The sequence below is a fragment of the Xyrauchen texanus genome, chromosome 2, assembly GCF_025860055.1.
Source record: "Xyrauchen texanus isolate HMW12.3.18 chromosome 2, RBS_HiC_50CHRs, whole genome shotgun sequence".
Lineage (NCBI taxonomy): Eukaryota > Metazoa > Chordata > Actinopteri > Cypriniformes > Catostomidae > Xyrauchen > Xyrauchen texanus.
In genome coordinates this window covers 48314334-48335427 of record NC_068277.1, presented here as the reverse complement: position 1 = coordinate 48335427, position 21094 = coordinate 48314334, and the positions used below count along the sequence as shown (strand labels likewise).

At 44.0% G+C, this 21094-nt stretch overlaps 2 protein-coding genes across 2 annotated transcripts in view; one reads left to right on the top strand and one right to left on the bottom strand.

Annotated features, from left to right (window-relative positions):
- The window catches only part of LOC127653835 (leucine-rich repeat-containing protein 4C-like), a 66808-nt gene that overhangs the window by 10581 nt on the left and 35133 nt on the right, over positions 1 to 21094 (bottom strand). The window lies entirely within an intron of this gene.
- On the top strand, positions 8423 to 11374 carry LOC127655428 (uncharacterized protein K02A2.6-like). The gene has a single exon (XM_052143259.1). It carries the CDS (start codon positions 8423 to 8425, stop codon positions 11372 to 11374), a length of 2952 nt encoding a protein of 983 aa, XP_051999219.1.

The following is a 21094-nucleotide window of genomic DNA, read 5'->3' as shown; positions in this document are numbered from 1 at the left end:
GAACTTGTTATATTTGATACCAATCTGTCCTTTGAAAATCAAATTTCCAATGTTTGTAGAACAGCATTCTTCTACTACAGAAATACAGTATTGCTAAGTTACGACATATGCTTTCTGTTGCTGATTAAAAAAGAATGAATGCGTTCATGACCTCAAGACTAGATTATTGTAATGCGTTACGGGGAGGATGTTTAGCAAGTTCAATTAATAAACTTCAATTGGTTCAAAATGCAGCAGACATAGTGCTGATTAGAACAAAGAGATATGATCATATTAGCCCCATTACATTGTAATTACATTGGCTACTTCTTAAATTTTGTATTCATTTAAAATTTTTGTTAACTACATACAAAGCTTTGAATGGTCTAGCTCTGCAGTACTTAAGTGACTTTCTGTCATGCTATATTCCATCACGTTCATTATGATCACAAAATTCTGGCCTGTTAATAGTTCCTAGAATATCAAAATCCACAAAAGGAGGTAGATCATTTTCCTGTTGGGCTCCTGAACAATGGAATAATCTCCCTAACAATATTCGGGTCGCAGACCTCACTCAGTTTAAGTCTAGACTAAAGACTTCTGCACCTAATTTATCCATCAACCCACAATAAGGCCGCTTTAGTTAGGTCTGCCGGAACCAGAAACATTTATCATGATCTATATCTCTGCATAAATCTGAATGGCATCTACGTTAATATTATTCTATTTGTTTTCCCCGTCTCAACCTAGGGATTCTTATCCAGCTCCGTTCCTGCTTGGTGTCGGACTCCACTGCTACATGTCTCTGAGTGATGATGACTACATGCAGCCGTTGCAAGCCAGACATCACTTCAGTCTATTATGATGGACTTCAGAGGATGAACTGATGCCAACTCCAACCATAAGACATGGGATACTGCATATGCCACTGCCTGAACCTTGGACTTAGGATAGACCTCACCGAAATGACGCTGGTTGAACTGCGATGCACCTCATTGATCTCTGCCTGCATCACTTTTATCTACTGATGGACTACACTCTTAAAATGGAATACATAGACTATCAATTAATTGCCAACAAAAGCCTTCATCAGCCAACTAACAAAGGACAATTCATCTTTGTGAACTTAATCTAGGATGAACTTCAAAGACATTAGTAATTAATTTTAATGTTTAAACTGGAGTGGTGGTGGTGTAGTGGTCTAAAGCACATAACTAGTAATCTAGTAATCAGAAGGTTGCTGGTTCGATCCCCACAGCCATCACCATTGTGTCCTTGAGCAAGACACTTAACTCCAGGTTGCTCCGGGGGGATTGTCCCTGTAATAAGGGCTCTTTAAGTCGCTTTGGATAAAACGTCGACCAAATGCATAAATGTAAACGTAAACTAGGGATGTGCTGAACGACTGATTTCACTGAGGTTTAAACTGAATTTTTTTAGTCGACTAGTCTATAAAGAAACCAACCTTCAAAAGACAGTAAAAGAATGTTATGCTATCCATTTAAAATGCTTAATCTATTCCAAATCCAAAGCTAAATTCCACTGAAAAGGGGCATTTATCTGTGACGTGCTCACCTTGTATTATGATCATTGTACATTAAATATAGAACATGACACGCATTCAGTGAATCAACGTTAGCGAATATTTAACAGGCATACACAGTGCATCCGGAAAGTATTCACAGCACTTCACTTTTTCCACATTTTGTTATGTTACAACCTTATTCCAAAATTGATTAAATTCATTATTTTCCTCAAAATTCTACCAACAATACCCCATAATGACAACGTGAAAGAAGTTTGTTTGAAATCTTTGCAAATCTATTAAAAATAAAAAATGAAAAATATCACATGTACATAAGTATTCACAGCCTTTGCTCAATACTTTGTTGAAGCACCTTTGGCACCAATTACAGCATCAAGTATTTTTGAGTATGATGCTACAAGCTTGGCACGCCTATTTTTGGGAAGTTTCTCCCATTCTTCTTTGCAGGACCTCTCAAGCTCCATCAGGTTGGATGGGGAGCATCGATGCACAGCCATTACCAGATCTCTCCAGAGATGTTAAATCGGGTTCAAGTCTGGCTCTGGCTGGGCCACTCAAGGACATTCACAGAGTTGTCCCGTAGTCACTCCTTTGTTATCTTGGCTGTGTGTTTAGGGTCGTTGTCCTGTTGGAAGATGATCATCAGATGATCCTTCACCCAGAGGTCCAGAGCACTCTGGAGCAGGTTTTCATCAAGGATGTCTCTTTACATTGCTGCATTCATCTTTCCCTCTATCCTGACTAGTCTCCCAGTTCCTGCCGCTGAAAAACATCCCCACAGCATGATGCTGCCACCACCATGCTTCAATGTAGGGATGGTATTCGGCAGGTGATGAGGGGTGCCTGGTTTCCTCCAGACATGACGCTTGCCATTCAGGCCAAATAGTTAAATCTTGGTTTCATCAGACCAGAGAATTTTATTTCTCATGGTGTGCCCGCCTGGCAAACACCAGGCGGGCTGTCATGTGCCTTTTACTGAGGAGTGGCACTGTTAACTGTGGGACATTATATAGACAGGAGTGTGCCTTTCCAAATCAACTGAACATGTCCAATCAACTGAATTTACCACAGGTGGACTCCAAACAAGTTGTAGAAACATCTCAAGGATGATCAGTGGAAACAGGATGCACCTGAGCTCAATTTTGAGTGTCATAGGCAAAGGCTGTGAATACTTATGTACATGTGATTTTTATATTTTTAATAAATTTGCTAAGATTTCAAACAAACTTCTTTCATGTTGTCATTATGGGGTATTGTTTGTAGAATTTTGAGGAAAATAATGAATTTAATCAATTTTGGAATAAGGCTGTAACATAACAAAATGTGGAAAAAGTGAAGCGCTGTGAATACTTTCCGGATGCACTGAATATTGAAAGCAATTATATACGGATGCACCGAAATGAAAATTCTGGGCGAAACCGAAACTGAAAATCCAGGATGCACTTGGCCGAAAACCGAAACCGAAATTTTTACCTATTTAAAAAAAAAAAATGTTGTGTATAATTGTATTAATTTGATACTTTTTCATTAATTTCATGAATTTAATTAATCTGAATTGAAAAACTACAAACCAATAAAATAAATCACACTTTTATTGAAAGTAACACACCAAAATTAGACAAAAAATATATTAAAACTATATTAAATATTATTCTTCTTTCAGTTCTGTAAAAATCTAATTTTACAGATTTTATTAACAATTATCCAAATAATGTAAAGTTTTAGAAAACTATTATATGCACAACAACAGTCAAGTAATGAACTTAGCTAGCATCTTTCAAAAAGTTTAAATATGCAACAGTAATTTTAATTAAAACAACAGGCAGAACACAGAATGGCAGAGGACCTCTATTCCACTGATCTATATATAACTATAATATATAATTATATATATAGATCAGTGCTCTATTCTGTGTATGTAAACGTATGTACACTTTAAGTGAAAATGATTGTGCAAAACAGCAGTAATTGAACTAAATCCAACCTCAACTGTAAACGACAGATGTATCCTCAAGTGAAGAACAAGTGTAATGTAATTGCTATACACATCATATTTGACCGCTTTCTATTTAACTACAAGTGACAGGTTTCTCTTCAAGAACAAAAGTTGCTAAACTTTCTTGTGCTGGTGCTTGGGCAGATCTGTGCGCAATCCGCGCAAGCAAAGGAAAGCGGTGTTTGTTTATGCGCCTGTAGTCAAGGGGATTGTCGCTTCTGGCGTAGTTCAGCTAGATACACCTCAAGTTGTGGTGTAGCTGCGCTAGTTGTGACATTTTCCTGTAGAATCTCTTGCTGTATTCTGTATATATATATCTTGAAAGTTCTGCTGAATAAACACTGCAGATCGCAAATTTGATGTCCTTATCAGAAACTTTGAAGAATTTCCACACCGCTGACATGATCGGCCTTTGTTTGGTAGCGCCGTTGTGGAATTATCTAACAGCTGTGATAAGGGCTACATCGATCCAGATTGAAATCTGAGCACTGAGGGGCGGGGCGAGGAGGTATATATTTTCGGCTCATATTTTCGGCCTTTTTTCTCTTTCGGCCGAAAACCGAAAGTGCCGAAAATTTTCGGCGGCCGAAATTTCGGTGCATCCCTACAATTATATGAATATTGCAGGACGATAGAGCAACCAGCCTGTTCCAAATGGAATTCACCACAGTCAGGACATTGTCCAAAATAATGAACCAAATAAGAGAGAAACAAATGCTCTAAAAAGCATACATTTTTTGATGAGCAAAATTAACACGTCGGAATGGTCCAGTGAAAAACGGACTTGACTCACCTGAGGCTGCTATCCTGAGCTTAAAAAAACTTGCATAGCGGAAAAAAAATGTACAAGCATGCACAGATGTAAAGAAGACTCAAATGTAAAACATCCATAAGGACTTTGATTACCGCACCACAACCGAATTGATTTCATAAGTTTGCTTGGCTAGCGAGAGGACATTTTCCTGCACGTGCAGCAAGTGAGAGAGGGAAGAAACATGCACAGTGTGTAAAAATATAAAGTCCAACATAAATGTGTAAAAATGTTGATTAATGAGGGGAAATATTAACCGACTAGTAATTCCAGTGTCGACTAGCACCATCAGAACCGTTTAGTCGACTAGTCTCGCACATTTCTAGTTAAACACTGGCCCTTAACACTTATGTAGTTTATTCATTTTTTAACCAAGAAACAGTACATAAATAACTAATATTGGCATTATATTCATGATGTTAGCCAGAGGGGAACTGGCCCCCACATTGAGCTTGGTTTCTCCCCAAGTTATTTTTCTCTATTAACCAACAGCTTATGGAGTTTTGTGTTCCTTGCCACAGTTGCCTTCAGCTTGCTCACTGGGGTTTTAAATTCAATTATTATTTAATTATTTAATTTCTATACACATTTTACAATCATATTAATCCAACTACACAATGATCAGTGTAAGACATTATAGATATTACAGTTTCATTTATTTCTTTTTATTTCTGTTAAAGCATGATTTTCTGTAAACCTGCTTTGAAACGATGTGTGTTGTGAAAAGCGATATACAAATAAAAATGACTTGACTATGGATAAAATTATATAGGGTTCTTCAAAAAGTATTTTGTTTTTGTAATTATCATCAAGGTTATGCTCAGATTATAAAATAATATACAAGTAAAATAATATATACAATTATTTGGATGATTAACACAAGTTTTGTGGGAGGGGCATGTATTTGGTGGTAAATTAGGCCATTACTTTTTGCTAAATCTTATAATTTATCCTTGGAACCAATCCTTCAGAGCACTCTGTGTTCCTTTGTTTTTTTAGCTCAGTAAATCTTTATTTCCTACATGTAGTACATCAAGGGCCTCCACAAGGATAAGAATCGATTCAATGTTATGGAAGAAAACACAATCAAATACAGCCCAAAGTCACAATTTTCTTGTGAGTCCAAACCAGTAAACATCTCACACAGCGCCATGCAAACAAATACCTACTGTAATGCAAGTACTGTAAAATAGGTCTGAAATATTGCATGTTGCTAAAAAGGGCAAATAAAATAGTGTTTATACAAATGATATACCTACATTTGGCTTTGCATTTCCCTTCTGGGGTTAGAGGCAACATAACATTACATACACAGTTATTACAGTAACCAAATCTGTTAGCAAATCTGTTAAAACTCAAGTACACAATGCAATGCTCTGGAGTGTGCTCTGCTTATTTGCCCTAGAAGTACAAAAGGATAAACAACATCCTAAAGTGAATTCTCAGGAGACATGATGTTTGCTCCTCAGGACCTGGGATACTAAATGGCATACAGAGAGGATTCTGCTTTAAACAATAGATACCAGTAGGATATGGAAGTATTAATACAATTGGACAAATGTTATCAAATGTAATTTAGATTTTGAACATCAGTATTCTGAACAGAGTGATCACATCTTTCAAATTATCGAAATCCTACCAGTGTGTTTAAACAAGTAAAAATCAATAGCTTACTTGCCTCTTAGAAGGGCTTTTCAAGCAGTTTAGCCAGAGAAAATAGACACAAACCAAGAGCCTAATGCAAAATATTCCCACATAGATCTTCCTGTGCTCCTCTAGATCCCCTGCACATCCAGTAGGAGTCTTATGTCTGTAAACTAATTTCAACTGAAGCATACTTTAAGCATCTAAGGGCAGGTATAATCTCCATAATCACTGGATTGTGCCAAACTAACTTATGCTACCTCCATTAGCATAATGACACTGATGAATAATCAGATGAAATGACCCCCCACCCCCTTCCGTCTGTGTGGGTGGATCAGGCTGCGTGGGGATCTCGTCTGTGAATCTAATGTTCCAACCAAATACCTCCAATGCCCATGCTTACACTGTTTACTTAGGGAAAGCATTGGAATCTTTATAGAAGGTACAATTCCTACAAATCTATGTCTAGAATAACAAAGTAGCCCCTTTTCATGTAATTCATTTCAACTGATATTTGGTCATTATATTGAATTCCATTGGTTTTGCAGCTTTTAATATCATGAGTAACAGTAATTCTTTGTTGATCTTGTTAATGAGACTACCTATTGTCATTAGCTCAGCCCAGATTCTCTTGGGCATTCTGCTGAGAACAACTTTCAAGAATATGGAGATAACACAAGCCCAAACACAGAGAGAATCTCTTGCTATTTAATTGTTTTCCACTTGCCTATTAAATCAAGAAAATGAAATCGCAATCTTTACTTGTAAACGTGTTAGCAACCCTCGCTTGGGAAATTATGACCTTCCACGTTTCATTTAGTCATCTATTTATATTCACAGCCAAAGGAAAACTTTAATTCTCTAATGAACAACTTAGGAAAAGCAACATTTGCACTCAGCTTCGCAAAGGGAATCTCTGAGATATTGATTTAAATCAAATCCATTGTCTATATTTATGGCCAGTTGGTAAATCATTTTAGGATCTCATTACAATGGGCTTAAATATTGACTCTAATCATTTAACCATGAGATATGGCAAGTTTTGTCCTATAGAAAGCTATTTAGATTTGCTGGAGAATACAGCGGGCAGTAGGTTACTACAGGGCTAAAGGCACCTTAAAAGGATAGTTCACCCAAAAATAAAATTAAATCATTGTTTACTCACCCCTATGTTGTTATAAACCTATATGACTTTTTTCTTTTTCTAAACACAAAAGGAGAAATTGTGAAAAAAACATTGTACTCAGTGATGTATTGTGATGTCATACAATGGCAGTTTATAGTGGTCACCTCTCCAAGCTTCAAATAGACACAAAAATATAATTCGGAAGTCTAACAAATTATTCCTGTAGTATCAGGTTAACTACTGGGGTAGGAACCTTGTGTAGGTGGTTGTAAAATGGGGGAAGAATAAAGCCTTTGTTTCAAGGGACGTACTGTTGTTATCCTTGTGTCGAGCCTCCTTATAGTGTACTATAACCCACATAACATGGTGTCAGAAGCAAAAACGTAATATTAACGGATGTCGAACAAATAAGAGATAACACAGGACGCAGGCTAGTTGTTTATTTGTTTTCTCTCTGCCGATTACCGAAAGTTTGAGGCTAACGCTAATGCTAGCGATCTCACGGACGGCGAAATGAATCAGTTTCAAGTTTCCCCACCAGAGAAGTTCACATTTAAAGCCGAAGACTGGACTAAATGGATTAAACGCTTCGACAGATTCCGCATCGCATCTGGATTGGAGACACAAGCGGACGAAAATCAAGAGAATGCACTGATTTACACAATGGGGGAGGAGGCGGAGGATATACTGGTTTCCCTGCACCTCAGCCCAGAGGAAGCGAGTGAGTACGACACAGTTAAGAGAAAGCTGGATGCTCACTTTGTAACACGCAGAAATGTGATCTTCGAGAGGGCAAAGTTTAACCAGAGGCAGCAAGAAATGGGCGAGTCGGCTGACAGCTTTCACACAGCGCTGCACTGTCTAGCAGAGCACTGCGGATACGGGGCTCTGCATGACGAAATGGTGAGAGATAGACTTGTTGTGGGTCTGAGAGATAAACGCTTGTCAGAACAGCTACAACTCGATCCCGAACTGACTTTAGAGAAAGCAATTAACAGAGCTAGACAAAGCGAGCAATTGAAGAAGCAACAAGAAATGCTAAAAATGAACTTCAAAACAGATATGTCTAACGCTCAGCTTGACAGCGTGCACGCGCGACAGCGCAACGGCGCACGCGCAAAACAACCCATACCAAAACAACCCAAGCAACATTACAAGCAAACAGAAAAAAAACAGAAGGAATGACAAGCACAATGCAGCAGATGTGGTGATACAAGATGGCATAGCCAACAACAATGTCCAGCTAAAGAGGTAATATGCAATAACTGCAGAAAAAAAGGACATTACGCCAGAGTATGCAAAACCAAAAGAATGTGTGACATGCATGTAGCTACAGTGGTTGAGGACACTGGTGAGGAAGTTGCATTTCTGGGTTCACTGTCAGCGGACGCAAATGACAGCCCATGGATGACAGACATACATGTGGAGAATCTCAATGCACGCTTTAAAATTGACACTGGCGCAGACGTCACCGCTATATCGGAAATGCTGTATAACCAAGGCCAGTTCAGCAGGCTGGAGAAGTCAACGAGGGTTCTCCTGGGGCCAGGAGGGACTCGTCTGAATGTGAAGGGCAAGTTCACCGCCACTCTCAGAAAAAACAGTAAAAGTACTAAAGAGGAAATTTACGTTGTGGAGGGGCTGTGCACACCACTGCTAGGCGGGCTTGCTGCAGTGGCACTGCAGTTGGTCGCCAGAATAAATAATGTCAGCCTGGACTCCAAAGAGACAGTAAAAAGGGAGTTCCCAAAGCTTTTCTGTGGACTAGGTAAAATGGAGGGCGAGTACAACATAGTACTGAAACCAGGCGCTCAGCCTTTCTCCCTCTCAACTCCCAGGCGCATCTCCCTCCCACTCCTGCCAATGGTCAGAAAGGAGCTGGACCGTATGGAGCAGCAGGGAGTTATCTCAAAGGTGGAGGGGCCCAATGAATGGTGTGCGCCTATGGTGGTGGTGCCGAAACGCACAGGCAAGGTGAGAATATGCACCGATCTCACACAGCTGAACAAATCAGTTATGAGAGAGAAGAACCCCCTCCCCTCAGTTGAACACACTTTAGGACAGCTCGCTGGAGCCAAAGTGTTTTCAAAGCTAGATGCCAACACAGGCTTTTGGCAGATTCCACTGTCCAAGGAGTCAACTCTGCTAACCACTTTCATAACTCCGTTCGGGCGGTATTGTTACAATCGCCTGTGCTTTGGGATCTCGTCAGCACCAGAACATTTCCAAAAGCTCATGTCATGCATCTTGGAGGGCCTAGTGGGTGTTCTGTGTCAGATGGATGACGTGCTCATTTGGGGAGCCACACAGACGGAGCATGATGAGAGATTGTGGAGAGTACTGTCACGACTGCAGGAGGCGGGAGTGACGCTCAACGACAAGTGTGAGTTTTCTAAGAGCAGGATCAAATTCCTGGCGCAGGTCATCGAGGCATCAGGCATCAGTGCTGACCCTGATAAAGTGAGTGCTGTAAAAGCTATGCCAGCACCCAGTAACGTCAGTAAGGTGAGACGCTTCCTGGGAATGACAAACCACCTGGGGAAGTTCCTGCCTCACTTGGCTGAGAGAACACAACCACTCAGAGACCTGCTGAAAAAGTCCAGTATGTGGGCCTGGGGGCCGCAACAACAACAGGCTTTTGATAACATAAAAAAAGAACTGACGACACCCCCAGGGCTTGCATTGTATGACCCGAATGCTGAAACGCTTGTCTCCGCCGACTCTTCCTCATATGGGATGGGCGCCGTTCTTCTCCAGCGGCACACAGACACAGAGTGGAAACCTGTGGCGTATGCCTCGAGAGCCCTCAGCAGCACTGAGCAGCGTTACGCCCAGATCGAGAAAGAGGCGCTAACATCAACATGGGCCTGTGAGAGGTTTGCAGAGTTCCTCATTGGAAAGAGTTTTCATATTGAGACAGACCACAAGCCCCTAATTCCTCTACTAGGCTCAAAGAGCTTAGATGAACTTCCTCCACGCATACAGCGTCTGCGCATGCGACTAATGCGTTTTGCCTACACCATATCACATGTGGCCGGCAAAGACATTGCAACTGCGGATGTGCTGTCCCGAGCTCCCATCAGTCACACAGCAGAAGGATTGCAAGAGGAGGAAATCAACCTCTATGTTGACTCTGTTGTAGTGAATCTCCCAGCTACAGAAAAGAGGTTAAGAGAAATTCAGAGACACCAGGACGACGACTCCACACTCAAGCACTTGAAGAAATTCTGTGTCGAAGGATGGCCAGATAAATTTTCAATTAACAGAGTGTTTCAGCCATATCTGCAATTTTCAGGTGAGCTCACAATCCAAGATGGTCTACTGTTGTATGGCAGCAGGATAGTCATCCCAGCATCACTCAGAGCGGACATTCTGTCAAAGCTGCACGAGGGCCACCTGGGAATAACTAAATGCAGAGAGCGAGCTAAGTATTCAGTGTGGTGGCCAGGGCTCAGCAGAGAGCTGACAAACATGATAGAGAAATGTGATGTGTGTAGCCGTGAAAGAGTCAATTTCAAAGAAAAGATGATGTCTACTGAGTTTCCGCCAAGACCATGGTCCACTGTAGGAGCGGATTTATTCCAGATAGACAGCAGACAATACCTGGTCATCGTGGACTATTTCTCCAGATATTTTGAAGTAGCCAAACTGACGTCTACAACATCTGGAGCTGTGATTGATCACGTCAAGTCTATCTTTGCTCGTCATGGTATACCTGAAGTGGTCCGCTCAGACAATGGCCCACAGTTTGCATCAGAGATTTTCAGACAGTTCGCGCAGGATTGGGGTTTTAGTCATGTGACATCCAGTCCCCATTTCCCACAGAGCAACGGGGAGGCGGAGCGTGCTGTGAGGACAATCAAAAGTCTTCTCAAGAAATCCAGCGACCCTTATCTAGCCCTGATGGCTTATCGAGCTGCTCCCCTGGCGAATGGATTCAGTCCCTCTGAACTTCTGATGGGGAGGAAAATGAGAACGCCAGTTCCTGTCATTCCATCCAAGCTCAACCCAGGGTGCGCAGACATGGATAACCTGAAAAGGACAGAGCAAACGTACAGACAAAAACTGCGACAGAATTATGACCAAAGACACAGAGCACGCGACATGCCGTACCTTCAACCCGGTGATCATGTGTGGGTCAAAGATACATGGTGGTGTCTACTGCCGGCACGCCGAGGTCATACATCATTGAGACGCCTGGGGGCACTCTGCGAAGGAACAGATACCATCTTTCACCAACCCCTGTGGCTCCTGGAGAACCTGCTAACTTAATTGAACCAGCACCCGAGAGCACAGTTCCTGACACACACACTCCTGTCACACCCGGAGCACAGTGTGTAGCCAGTCAGCAGTCTCATGTGTGCGAAAGACGTTTCCCAGCCCGAATAAGGAATCCTCCATCTTACTTGAAAGACTTTGTTCGTTCTTAGGAATGGCACCCGAGAGGTGGGGGAGGGCAGGGAGTAGTTGATAGTCGCCAAATTATGTTGTTGATAAAGTGTTTACAGAAGCACATGTTCATAGTACTTCACAGCCAAACTTATGAAAAAAAAAGAACCATAAATGTGTGTTACGGCTGTACTGATCTTGATCATCATTTTAGTGATGATATGGGTTATATTTTCAGTATAAGTAATCGGAAGAGCCTTCTGTTAAAGTTTAGAAATGCTCTTAATGTTATTAATGTTTCTGCATCTGTACATAGTTTATCCTTTGCTTAGAAAGGGGGATGTAGTATCAGGTTAACTACTGGGGTAGGAACCTTGTGTAGGTGGTTGTAAAATGGGGGAAGAATAAAGCCGTGGGTTCAAGGGACATACTGTTGTTATCCTTGTGTCGAGCCTCCTTATAGTGTACTATAACCCACATAACAATTCCGTGAGACTCATGATTGTTATGAAAGCATACGGTTTGGTGTGAAACAAACTGAAATCGAATATATTATTTAATGAAAATGTTAACTGACCATTGATCACCTGTACGTGTTCATGATAGGGCCCGAGAGCATCAGTTCAAGCAGTGCCCACGCAACATTGGGGCATTGAAATGAAAATTAATTTTGTTTATCTATAAAGAGGTCCTCCACAGCGATAGTGACAACAGAACACAACACAGCTGCACACAAAACAGAGAACAGAACTTACTAAACATGTCTGAAGAGTTTGTAGTCAAAGAATGGAGGATTTCTATACACAGCCTTATTTGTTTGAAAGTTTTTGGACTGATATTGGCACACTTTTAAACTGTCAGGAATTCTGCCAAAACTGCATCCCACATCATTGCAGTGGGTGAGGAAAAAAAAATGTTGGTAAGTGAAACTTTTATCTCCATCTTGATCGTATTCTCATCCTGAATCTCTAATGCCAAAGGAAATTAAATGAAGCTAAAGCTTGTATATAGCACTGTTGCTAATAAAGTCGCTTTGGACAAATTGATGTCGCTGCGGCACGGAACATAGCTGCTCGTTAAAACGTCTGTCTAGCTATTCAGAGCACTCTACATGGGACACAGCAGGACTTCATCAGATTTGCCAATATAATAACATTAGTCATCTTCATTACAATAAACTATTTTAGCAGATAATGTTTCTGATGGGATGTGTTCATATCACTCAAACGCTGCTTTCTAACCACATGCCTGGGAGAAAATCCATATTGTAATGGGCTAAAGTGTTGAGTAAGAATACAATTACAAGATAAAGAGAGTCTTGGCAGGAGCCTGCCTCGCAGGAAATACACAGCTGGAGGGATGAGGAGGATCTTGAACACTTCCTCATTGTGCTCTGGCAGAATTTTTAGAAAATCTAGAGCGTAATAAGAGTGGTGAGAAGTAAAAAATCTTTATCAGTATTTGTTTTCCAGTAAAAATATATCTTACCATGCTTAAAACAAGATATATTTACTTGGAAATCAAAATGACATACAGGAAGATATCAAGTCTTGTTTTCAGAATAATCTATCAAAATATATAGTGATATTCATGCTTAAAAAAAAAAAAAAGAAACTATTTGGAAGTGGGGTTAAAAATGAGATTGCTTTCACTTTGAATTAAGTTCTTTTACCCCGTTAGCAAATATTTTTTCTTCTTGTAAGCATTGTAAGCCAAACTCACTAAATTTAGTTAGATTTCTGTTAAAGCAAAGACTTAATATACTATATTATGCCATTTTGCTTCTAAGTTAAATATATCTTGTCCTAAGGATATTTGGTAACACTTTATAATAACTACACAGTATAAAGTATTTGTAAAGCATTAGTTTATAGTCAGTTGATCATTTATAAACTATTGTTCCTACATTAATAAGCTGCATAAAAATTGTTTGTTATTTCTTTATAATCACTGTAGCAAACAAGATATTATTGTTAATAAGTTCATTTATAGGCAGTTTGATAAAAACAATTTTAACATGAACAAGGCATGAAATCATAGTAAATAAAGAAATGATATATGTAATTAATTGGATTTACATTTAAAAGTAATTACTGTATTTATGTATGTTTTGAAATGTATGTTTTAGTAACACTTACGATTTAAGCAATTATTTCTTAATATATAGGTTGTAATAAAGCATTGACTAATTGCTATCTAAGTATTTCGCATGACCTAATCTCAAGTGAGAATTATATTACTAAACATTTATTAACGATCTATTACTCTTAAAACTTGGCCCTGAAATAACCATCTTGACAGCAATCAATCACAAAGGCTCAAAATAGACACTAAAGCTTAACAAACAACAAAACAAAAAACAGACAACAAAAAAGTACAGGAATAACAGTGAGAGTGGAAAATCCACAGTTTATTAAAAGAGAACCTCAAATTGCTCAAACGCCACTTTAACATGTTCCATCTTATTAAGCTTTATGAGTGGACTTGTTCTCATTATTGCCAATTAAAATGACTGTTTAATTCAGTTTCACCAGTGGACCTACTATAAATATTTCATTAAATTGAATCCGATTCCAGAAGAAAAGTTCAAAACTCCCACTACAGTCTGTGCGCATACTCTTGACATGACAGTGATAAAATGGCAAAAAAAAAAAAAAATTGAAATAGGAAAGAGCGTGTAAAACTATATTATTGACTATGATATTTTGCCAATTCAGTGCATCTTAAACATCATTAGTGAAAATTTCCTTACTATAATACTGAAGTATACAAGCGACACTGTCACGCCGTACATGTTGTTTTTCTCAGCGCTGAGCCAGATGGAACAATAACAGTAGCTTGTGGTTACTGAAAAGGGCATTTTATGTAATAATTTATTATTATCTAGAGATTGCAGGGGTGGATTTGTATCTCAGGTACCAATCCTTGTAGTAAAAAGATATAAGCACAGTATTTAATGTACAAATGTCTGCAGCATGACAAAAACGTCCAAAGATTTGAATCCTGATCAACGAAGAATTCAGGTTTCAGGATTCAGGCCGGGAGATGTGTTCAGGAACACACATTCGTCACACAAGTATTAATGAGCAAAATTAGATATTCAATACATCAACAACTTTTATTACTTCAAAGAAAATTGAAATGTTTAAGTTTGCAAGGCATAAAGAATAGGACCCGATTAAATATTTTTTTCTCAAATTCTGTTCTCTTACGAGAGGTTCTCTCGTATTGCGTAAGCTAGCTTACGCTACGGGAAAGATTCATCTTTTCTGAGATATTGAAGCCAAAAAATTATCCTTAATTTTTGTATCCATTGTCAACGCAGTGCGGCAGCTGCAGACCTTGAGCGGGCTAGCTAGCGAGCTCATAGGTTGCTCTGCGGCAACTGCTGCAGCCTATAGATGAGCTTGGGCGAACTCGCATCCAATGAGAGGCGTCCGCGCGCTCACTGCAACAAAGCCCGCCAAAATGGGCGTGACTAGAGTGCATATAAGCGTAGTTCGTAGGCTGGAACCCTGATTTTCATCTCTTCAGCGAAGCTCTTCGCATCTCTGAACTGGAAGCCGCGTCGCCGTTCGAGGGGCATCAAGCAAGCGTGGACAGCGCTCGAAGAAGCCGGCCGTCTCAGCCACCTTCAGCCATACTGCGAGCTACGCCATCCGGCGACGTATCCTTTTTAAAGCAAGCTAGTTCTTATGAACTTCACAAAAGAGTACGAGCGTCTTTTTAAAGATGCCTCGCTCCACTTGCGCCTCATGCCGCGCCCCTCTCGGCACCGGAGACCGCCACGTCATCTGCGCTCTCTGCCTGGGACTGGGGCATGCAGAGCTCCCCCTCGCTGAAGGCGGATGCGATCTCTGCGAGGAGCTTCCGATGTCGACCCTGCGGGCTTGACTCGAAGCGCTCAGGACCGAAGCCGCCGCGCCGCCTTCCATTCAGCCGCGCAGTAAAAAGCGCCGCTCTCAAAGGCTGCCGGAACCAATGGTAGAAGCGATTGCCTCGCCGGAGCCCCTCCCTCGAGCATCGCCTTCACCCTCCCCGCCCACTCGGGACGCGCAGTTGCCGCCGAGCGGCTGCTCTGCTGCCATCTCGGACGAAGAAGCGGAGGATAAGGGCTGTTCCATCATGGCTTCGGACAGCGAGGAGTGGTCAGGCTCACACGCCTCCTCCTCGGCCCAGGAATCCAGCAGGACCCGCGCCGGAGTCGAAGGGGAACTAACGCGCCTCCTCACACAGGTTGTCGACCGCCTCGGGCTCGAGTGGTCACCACCCCCTGAACAGGCTCCCAACAGACTCCACGCCGCACCTTTGCCCGCCCTCCGCGAGATGGCGGTCTAAGCTGGTGCTCCCGTCTAAGGCCTGCAGAACTACTTCCGCCTGTGTTGGCCGCGCCTATACCGCCGCCGGCCAAGCCGCATCTGCTCTGCATTCCATGGCCGTCTTACAGACAGAGGCTGTTTCAGATCTGACTAGCCGACTTGGGAGAAGCTGAACGCACTACGCGCCGCTCTCTCTGTCCGGTCTCTTCGGTTCCGCGGTGAGTGGCATTGCTGACCGTTTCTCGAAGCCCAAGCCATGAATCTCTTTCTGCCTCTTCGCGCTAGCTCCTCTGCAGGCCGCCCACGTGACCAGCCTCCTGCACGAGCCTCTTCACAGCGCCCAGCTCAACAAGCCAGACTTCTCAGCGTCGACAGGGCGGCCGCCCTCGATCGCGCTCAGACAGCCGCCCCTGCGGGCCTCGGCCTAAGATTGTACTGAAACCTGAGCAACCGAAGTCCTCCTAGCGTTGTTGAGAAAACGACGGCTCAGTCCCGCCACGGCCGGACCACCGTCAAAGCTTCGCCCCCTGTCAGTCCCCTTCTCTCAGGCTACTGCAGTGGTGGATTCAGCAGCCAACAAGCCGGTGATACTACCCGTTTGCCTGCACTCAAACGCCGTTTTCACGGCGACCCAAAGAAATCTTGTAAAGAGTAAACATGCCTTATGTGTAGAAATTGTGCCCACAATCCAGTGCTCACCCCTACACACAAGCATTACACATCCCGTGTCCCTATCAGAGCACACTCACATAAGCGGTTACGACCCGCTCGAGTGTTAGAGTTAATAAACGCGCCCACGAGCCCGTGCGCGCGCCCCTCCTCTGCCCGCTCTGTCACACGGCCAGCTGTATGTAAGTCCCGTACGCCCCTGTCAGTCCCCTTCTCTCAGGCTACTGCAGTGGTGGATTCAGCAGCCAACAAGCCGGTGATATTACCCGCTTGCCTGCACTCAAACGGCGTTTCCACGGCGACCCAAAATAAAGCCTTATGTGTAGAAAATGTGCCCACGATTCAGTGTTCACCCCTACACACAAGCATTACACGTCCCGTGTCCCTATCAGAGCACACTCACATAAAGCGGTTACGACCCACTCGAGTGTTAGGGTTAATAAACGCACCCACGAATCCGTGCGCGCGCCCATTCTCTGGCCGCTCTGTCACACGACCAGCCTTATGTGTAGAAAATGTGCCCACAATCTAGTGTTCACCTCTACACACAAGCATTACACGTTCCGTGTCCCCATCAGAGCACACTCAAAAGCGGTTACGAACCACTCGAATGTTAGAGTCAATAAATGCGTTCACGAATACGTGCGCGCGCCCATTCTCTGCCCGCTCTGTCACACGGCCAGCAAACACTTCTCTGTATGTAAGTCCTGTGCCCGTGGCTATGCTTGCGCATCACTTAACAGACGTGACTCTTTCCCCATTCACCTCAATCGGGAAGTCACTCACAGAACAGCCTGTCCATGCTGTCTGCGAGCAGTCCAGCATAAGCACAGTAAGCGCGCTCACACATTCTGTTCAGCGCGCTGTGTGCGGCAATCAGAGCAATTTGGCCATTCACCCTCTAACATTACGCTTCAAAGCGTGGGAAGATATTCCAGGGATATCCGAATGGGTGTTAAGCACAATAAAACAGGGCTATTTGCTACAGTTCGATCGCCGTCCTCCTTGCTTCAGAGCGCGGCTCGAAACTACTTTGAACACGGAAGCAGCGTGCATGCTTCGTTCAGAAATAGCAAACCTTCTGTGCAAAAGGGCCATAGAGAGAGTGCCGCCTCCCTGAGCGAGTCGGGGTTTTACAGCCGTTATTTTCTTGTCCCCAAGAAAGACGGCGGCCTCAGACCAATATTAGATCTCAGGGTTTTGAACAAAGCGCTTGCAAAAAGACCGTTCAAAATGCTTACAACCAGCAAACTCCTCGCGCATGTGCGCCAGGGGACTGGTTTATTTCTCTCGATCTGAAAAATGCATACTTTCAGATTCAGATAAATCCCCGTCACAGGCCATTCTTGAGATTCGCCTTCGACGGCCAGGTTTATCAATACACCGTCCTTCCGTTCAGCCTGTCCTTAGCACCCCGTACTTTCACGAAGTGCATGGACGCGGCGCTCGCACCCCTGCGGAGTCAGGGTTTGCGAATTCTGAACTATTTGGACGATTGGCTGATTTTGGCACAATCACATACGGAGCTTCTGTCTCACAGGACAGTTCTCCTCAGTCATCTGAACAGTTTGGGCCTTGCAGTCAATTGGACCAAGAGCTCACTACAGCCCAGTCAGGCAATTTCCTTCCTTGGAATAGAACTAGACTCAGTGGCAATGACGGCTCGCTTATATACACAGCGCGCGCGCCGTGTGCAGCGACTAGCCGCGTCATTTCAGATGAACAGCCTCACACCTCTGAAGAAATTTCAGAGAGTGCTAGGCTACATGGCCTCAGCCGCAGCAGTACTTCAGCTGGGTTTACTGCACATGCGCCCGCTTCAGCATTGGCTAAACACCTGCGCGTCTCGCCCATCAAGGTGACTCAGACCTGTATTTCAGCTCTGCAGCCCTGGACAGTGGCCGAATGGTATCAGCGGGGAGTGACAATGGGAGCTGTATCTCGCCGAAAAGTCATCTCGACAGACGCGTCCAACACGGGTTGGGGCGTGGTCTGCGAGGGCTCTCCGGTTTTCGGCCTATGGTCAGTTCAGGAAAAGCTCCTTCACATAAATTGTCTGGAAATGATAGCGGTCGAGTACACGCTCGTGCGCTTTCTCCCGGTCATTCAGGGTCACCACGTCCTGGTCCGTTCGGACAACAGATCTGTGGTATCCTACCTAAACCGTCAGGGCGGTGTCAGATCCAGGAACCTCTTCCATCTGACGAAACGCATACTGAGTTGGTCCCAGTGCCACCTGCGCTCGCTGAGGGCGACGCACGTGCCAGGCCACCTGAACGACGGCCCGGACAGACTGTCCAGAGACAATATTCCCCCAGGGGAATGGTCCCTGCACGCTCAAACAGTCCAGACGTTATGGCACCTATTCGGCAGAGCGGAGATAGACCTCTTTGCGTCCAAAGAGAACTCTCACTGCCCAATATTTTTCTCGAAAGCGAGGACGCGCTGGCCCAGGACTGGCCCAGACGCCCGCTTTACGCCTTCCCTCCCATCTCGCTATTGCCACAGGTAATGCAGAGGATCAGGGAAACGCGTCACTCGGTGCTCCTCATAGCCCCGCGTTGGGAGAATCAGACATGGTTCCCGGAGCTTACGCAGCTGTCACTGACAGCGCCGTGGCCCATCCCAGTGAGAGCAGATTTCCTCTCTCAAGCTCGCGGCACAATTTGGCATCCCCACCCAGAGCGCTGGGCGCTGCATGCGTGGGTGATCAACGACTACCCGTCGCTCTGCCAGAAGGAGTAATAAACACCATCATACACGCTAGAGCCCCTTCCACGAGAAGACTCTATGCGTCAAAATGGTCTGTGTTCTCAAAATGGTGCAACGACCGAGACCTGGACCCGCGGACATGTGGGGTGTCGTCGCTGCTCAGTATTTCTACAAGAGCTGCTGGATAAGGGCAGATCCCCATCCACGCTCAAAGTGTATGTGGCGGCCGTTGCGGCGCTCGCTGAACCCCTGCACGGCCAGTCATGGGGTAAAACGAGCTGGTCATCCGCTTCCTCAGGGGAGCTAGAAGGATGAACCCCCCGTGCCCCCATCGGTTCCTATCTGGGATCTTTCTATAGTTCTCGAAACTATGAAAGCCCCCTTTCGAACCACTTCAATCCGTGGATTTGAAATACCTTTCACTCAAAACCGTTTTTCTGACTGCCCTGTCATAAGTCAAACGTGTGGGAGACCTTCACGCGCTGTCTGTCAGCGCTGCGTGTCTTGAGTTTGGACCAAGTGACTCCAAGATCATTTTAAAGCCTAGACACGGCTATTTTCCCAAGGTGATCGGTACTCCTTTCAGAGCACAGGTCATTTCCCTATCGGCGCTGCCAGCACCCGTTAGCGAACGCGACGCCAATCTCCTTTGCCCGGTCAGAGCACTGAGATTGTATACTGCGCGCTCCGCCGCTTTCAGACGCTCTGAGCAGCTTTTCGTTTCGCTCGGAGGGCGCACCAAAGGTCTCGCCGCTCGAAACAGACACTATCTAGATGGATAGTGGACGCTATTGCTGCTGCATACGCATCAAAAGACCTGCCATGCCCGTTGGGCATTAGGGCTCACTCCACTAGAGGCATGGCATCCTCGTGGGCATGGTCCAGCGGGATTTCCATTCACGACATATGTGTGGCAGCGGGATGGACTTCCCCCTCCACCTTTGTCAGATTTTACAATATGGAAGTGCCCGCTCTGCAGGCAAAACTACTAGCGGTTTGATACGCTACAGCTCCCCTGGTGAGCTGCACTGATGGGACACATTCCACACAGACCGGCACCGCCGCTCTGTCGTTCCCTTCCCACTATGTGCTTATGTAATACACAATCAATGACCCGCATTCTTGCCGGCCAAATATTATTTCCCCACTCATAAGGGCTCCCACGGGTCCCCCCTTAATTCCCTGGGGCTCATACAGTGGATGCTTGGTGCGCACGGCGTTGACAATGGGTTCCCGTAGCATAAGCTAGCTTACGCAATACGAGAGAACCTCTCGTAAGAGAACGTATCGGTTACCTAACGTAACCTCGGTTCTCTCTAGATGAGGGAACGAGTATTGCGTAGCCGGCCGTGCTCGCGCCACGAGCGACTTTTCGCTTCAGTCAATGAAAACCAGGGTTCCAGCCTACGAACTACGCTTATATGCACTCTAGTCACGCCCATTTTGGCGGGCTTTGTTGCAGTGAGCGCGCGGACGCCTCTCATTGGATGCGAGTTCGCCCAAGCTCGTCTATAGGCTGCAGCAGTTGCCGCAGAGCAACCTATGAGCTCGCTAGCTAGCCCGCTCAAGGTCTGCAGCTGCTGCACTGCGTTGACAATGGATACAAAAATTAAGGATAATTTTTTGGCTTCAATATCTCAGAAAAGATGAATCTTTCCCGTAGCGTAAGCTAGCTTACGCAATACTCGTTCCCTCATCTAGAGAGAACCGAGGTTACGTTAGGTAACCGATACGTTTTCCATTAAAAAAAAATCTGAATTCCATGTTTAAAAGATTTATATATTTTATAAAAAATATGACTAATCAAATGAATTCATAAATAGTTCAACAAATTAAATTATTTGATCAAATAAAGTGCTTCAATAACATCTTCACAGCAGAATCTAAAACAGTTTTTATTTGT

Coding starts and splice junctions, on each gene's coding strand:
- LOC127655428 (XM_052143259.1), top strand. CDS start 8,423: ATGCATGTAGCTACAGTGGTTGAGGACACTGGTGAGGAAGTTGCATTT.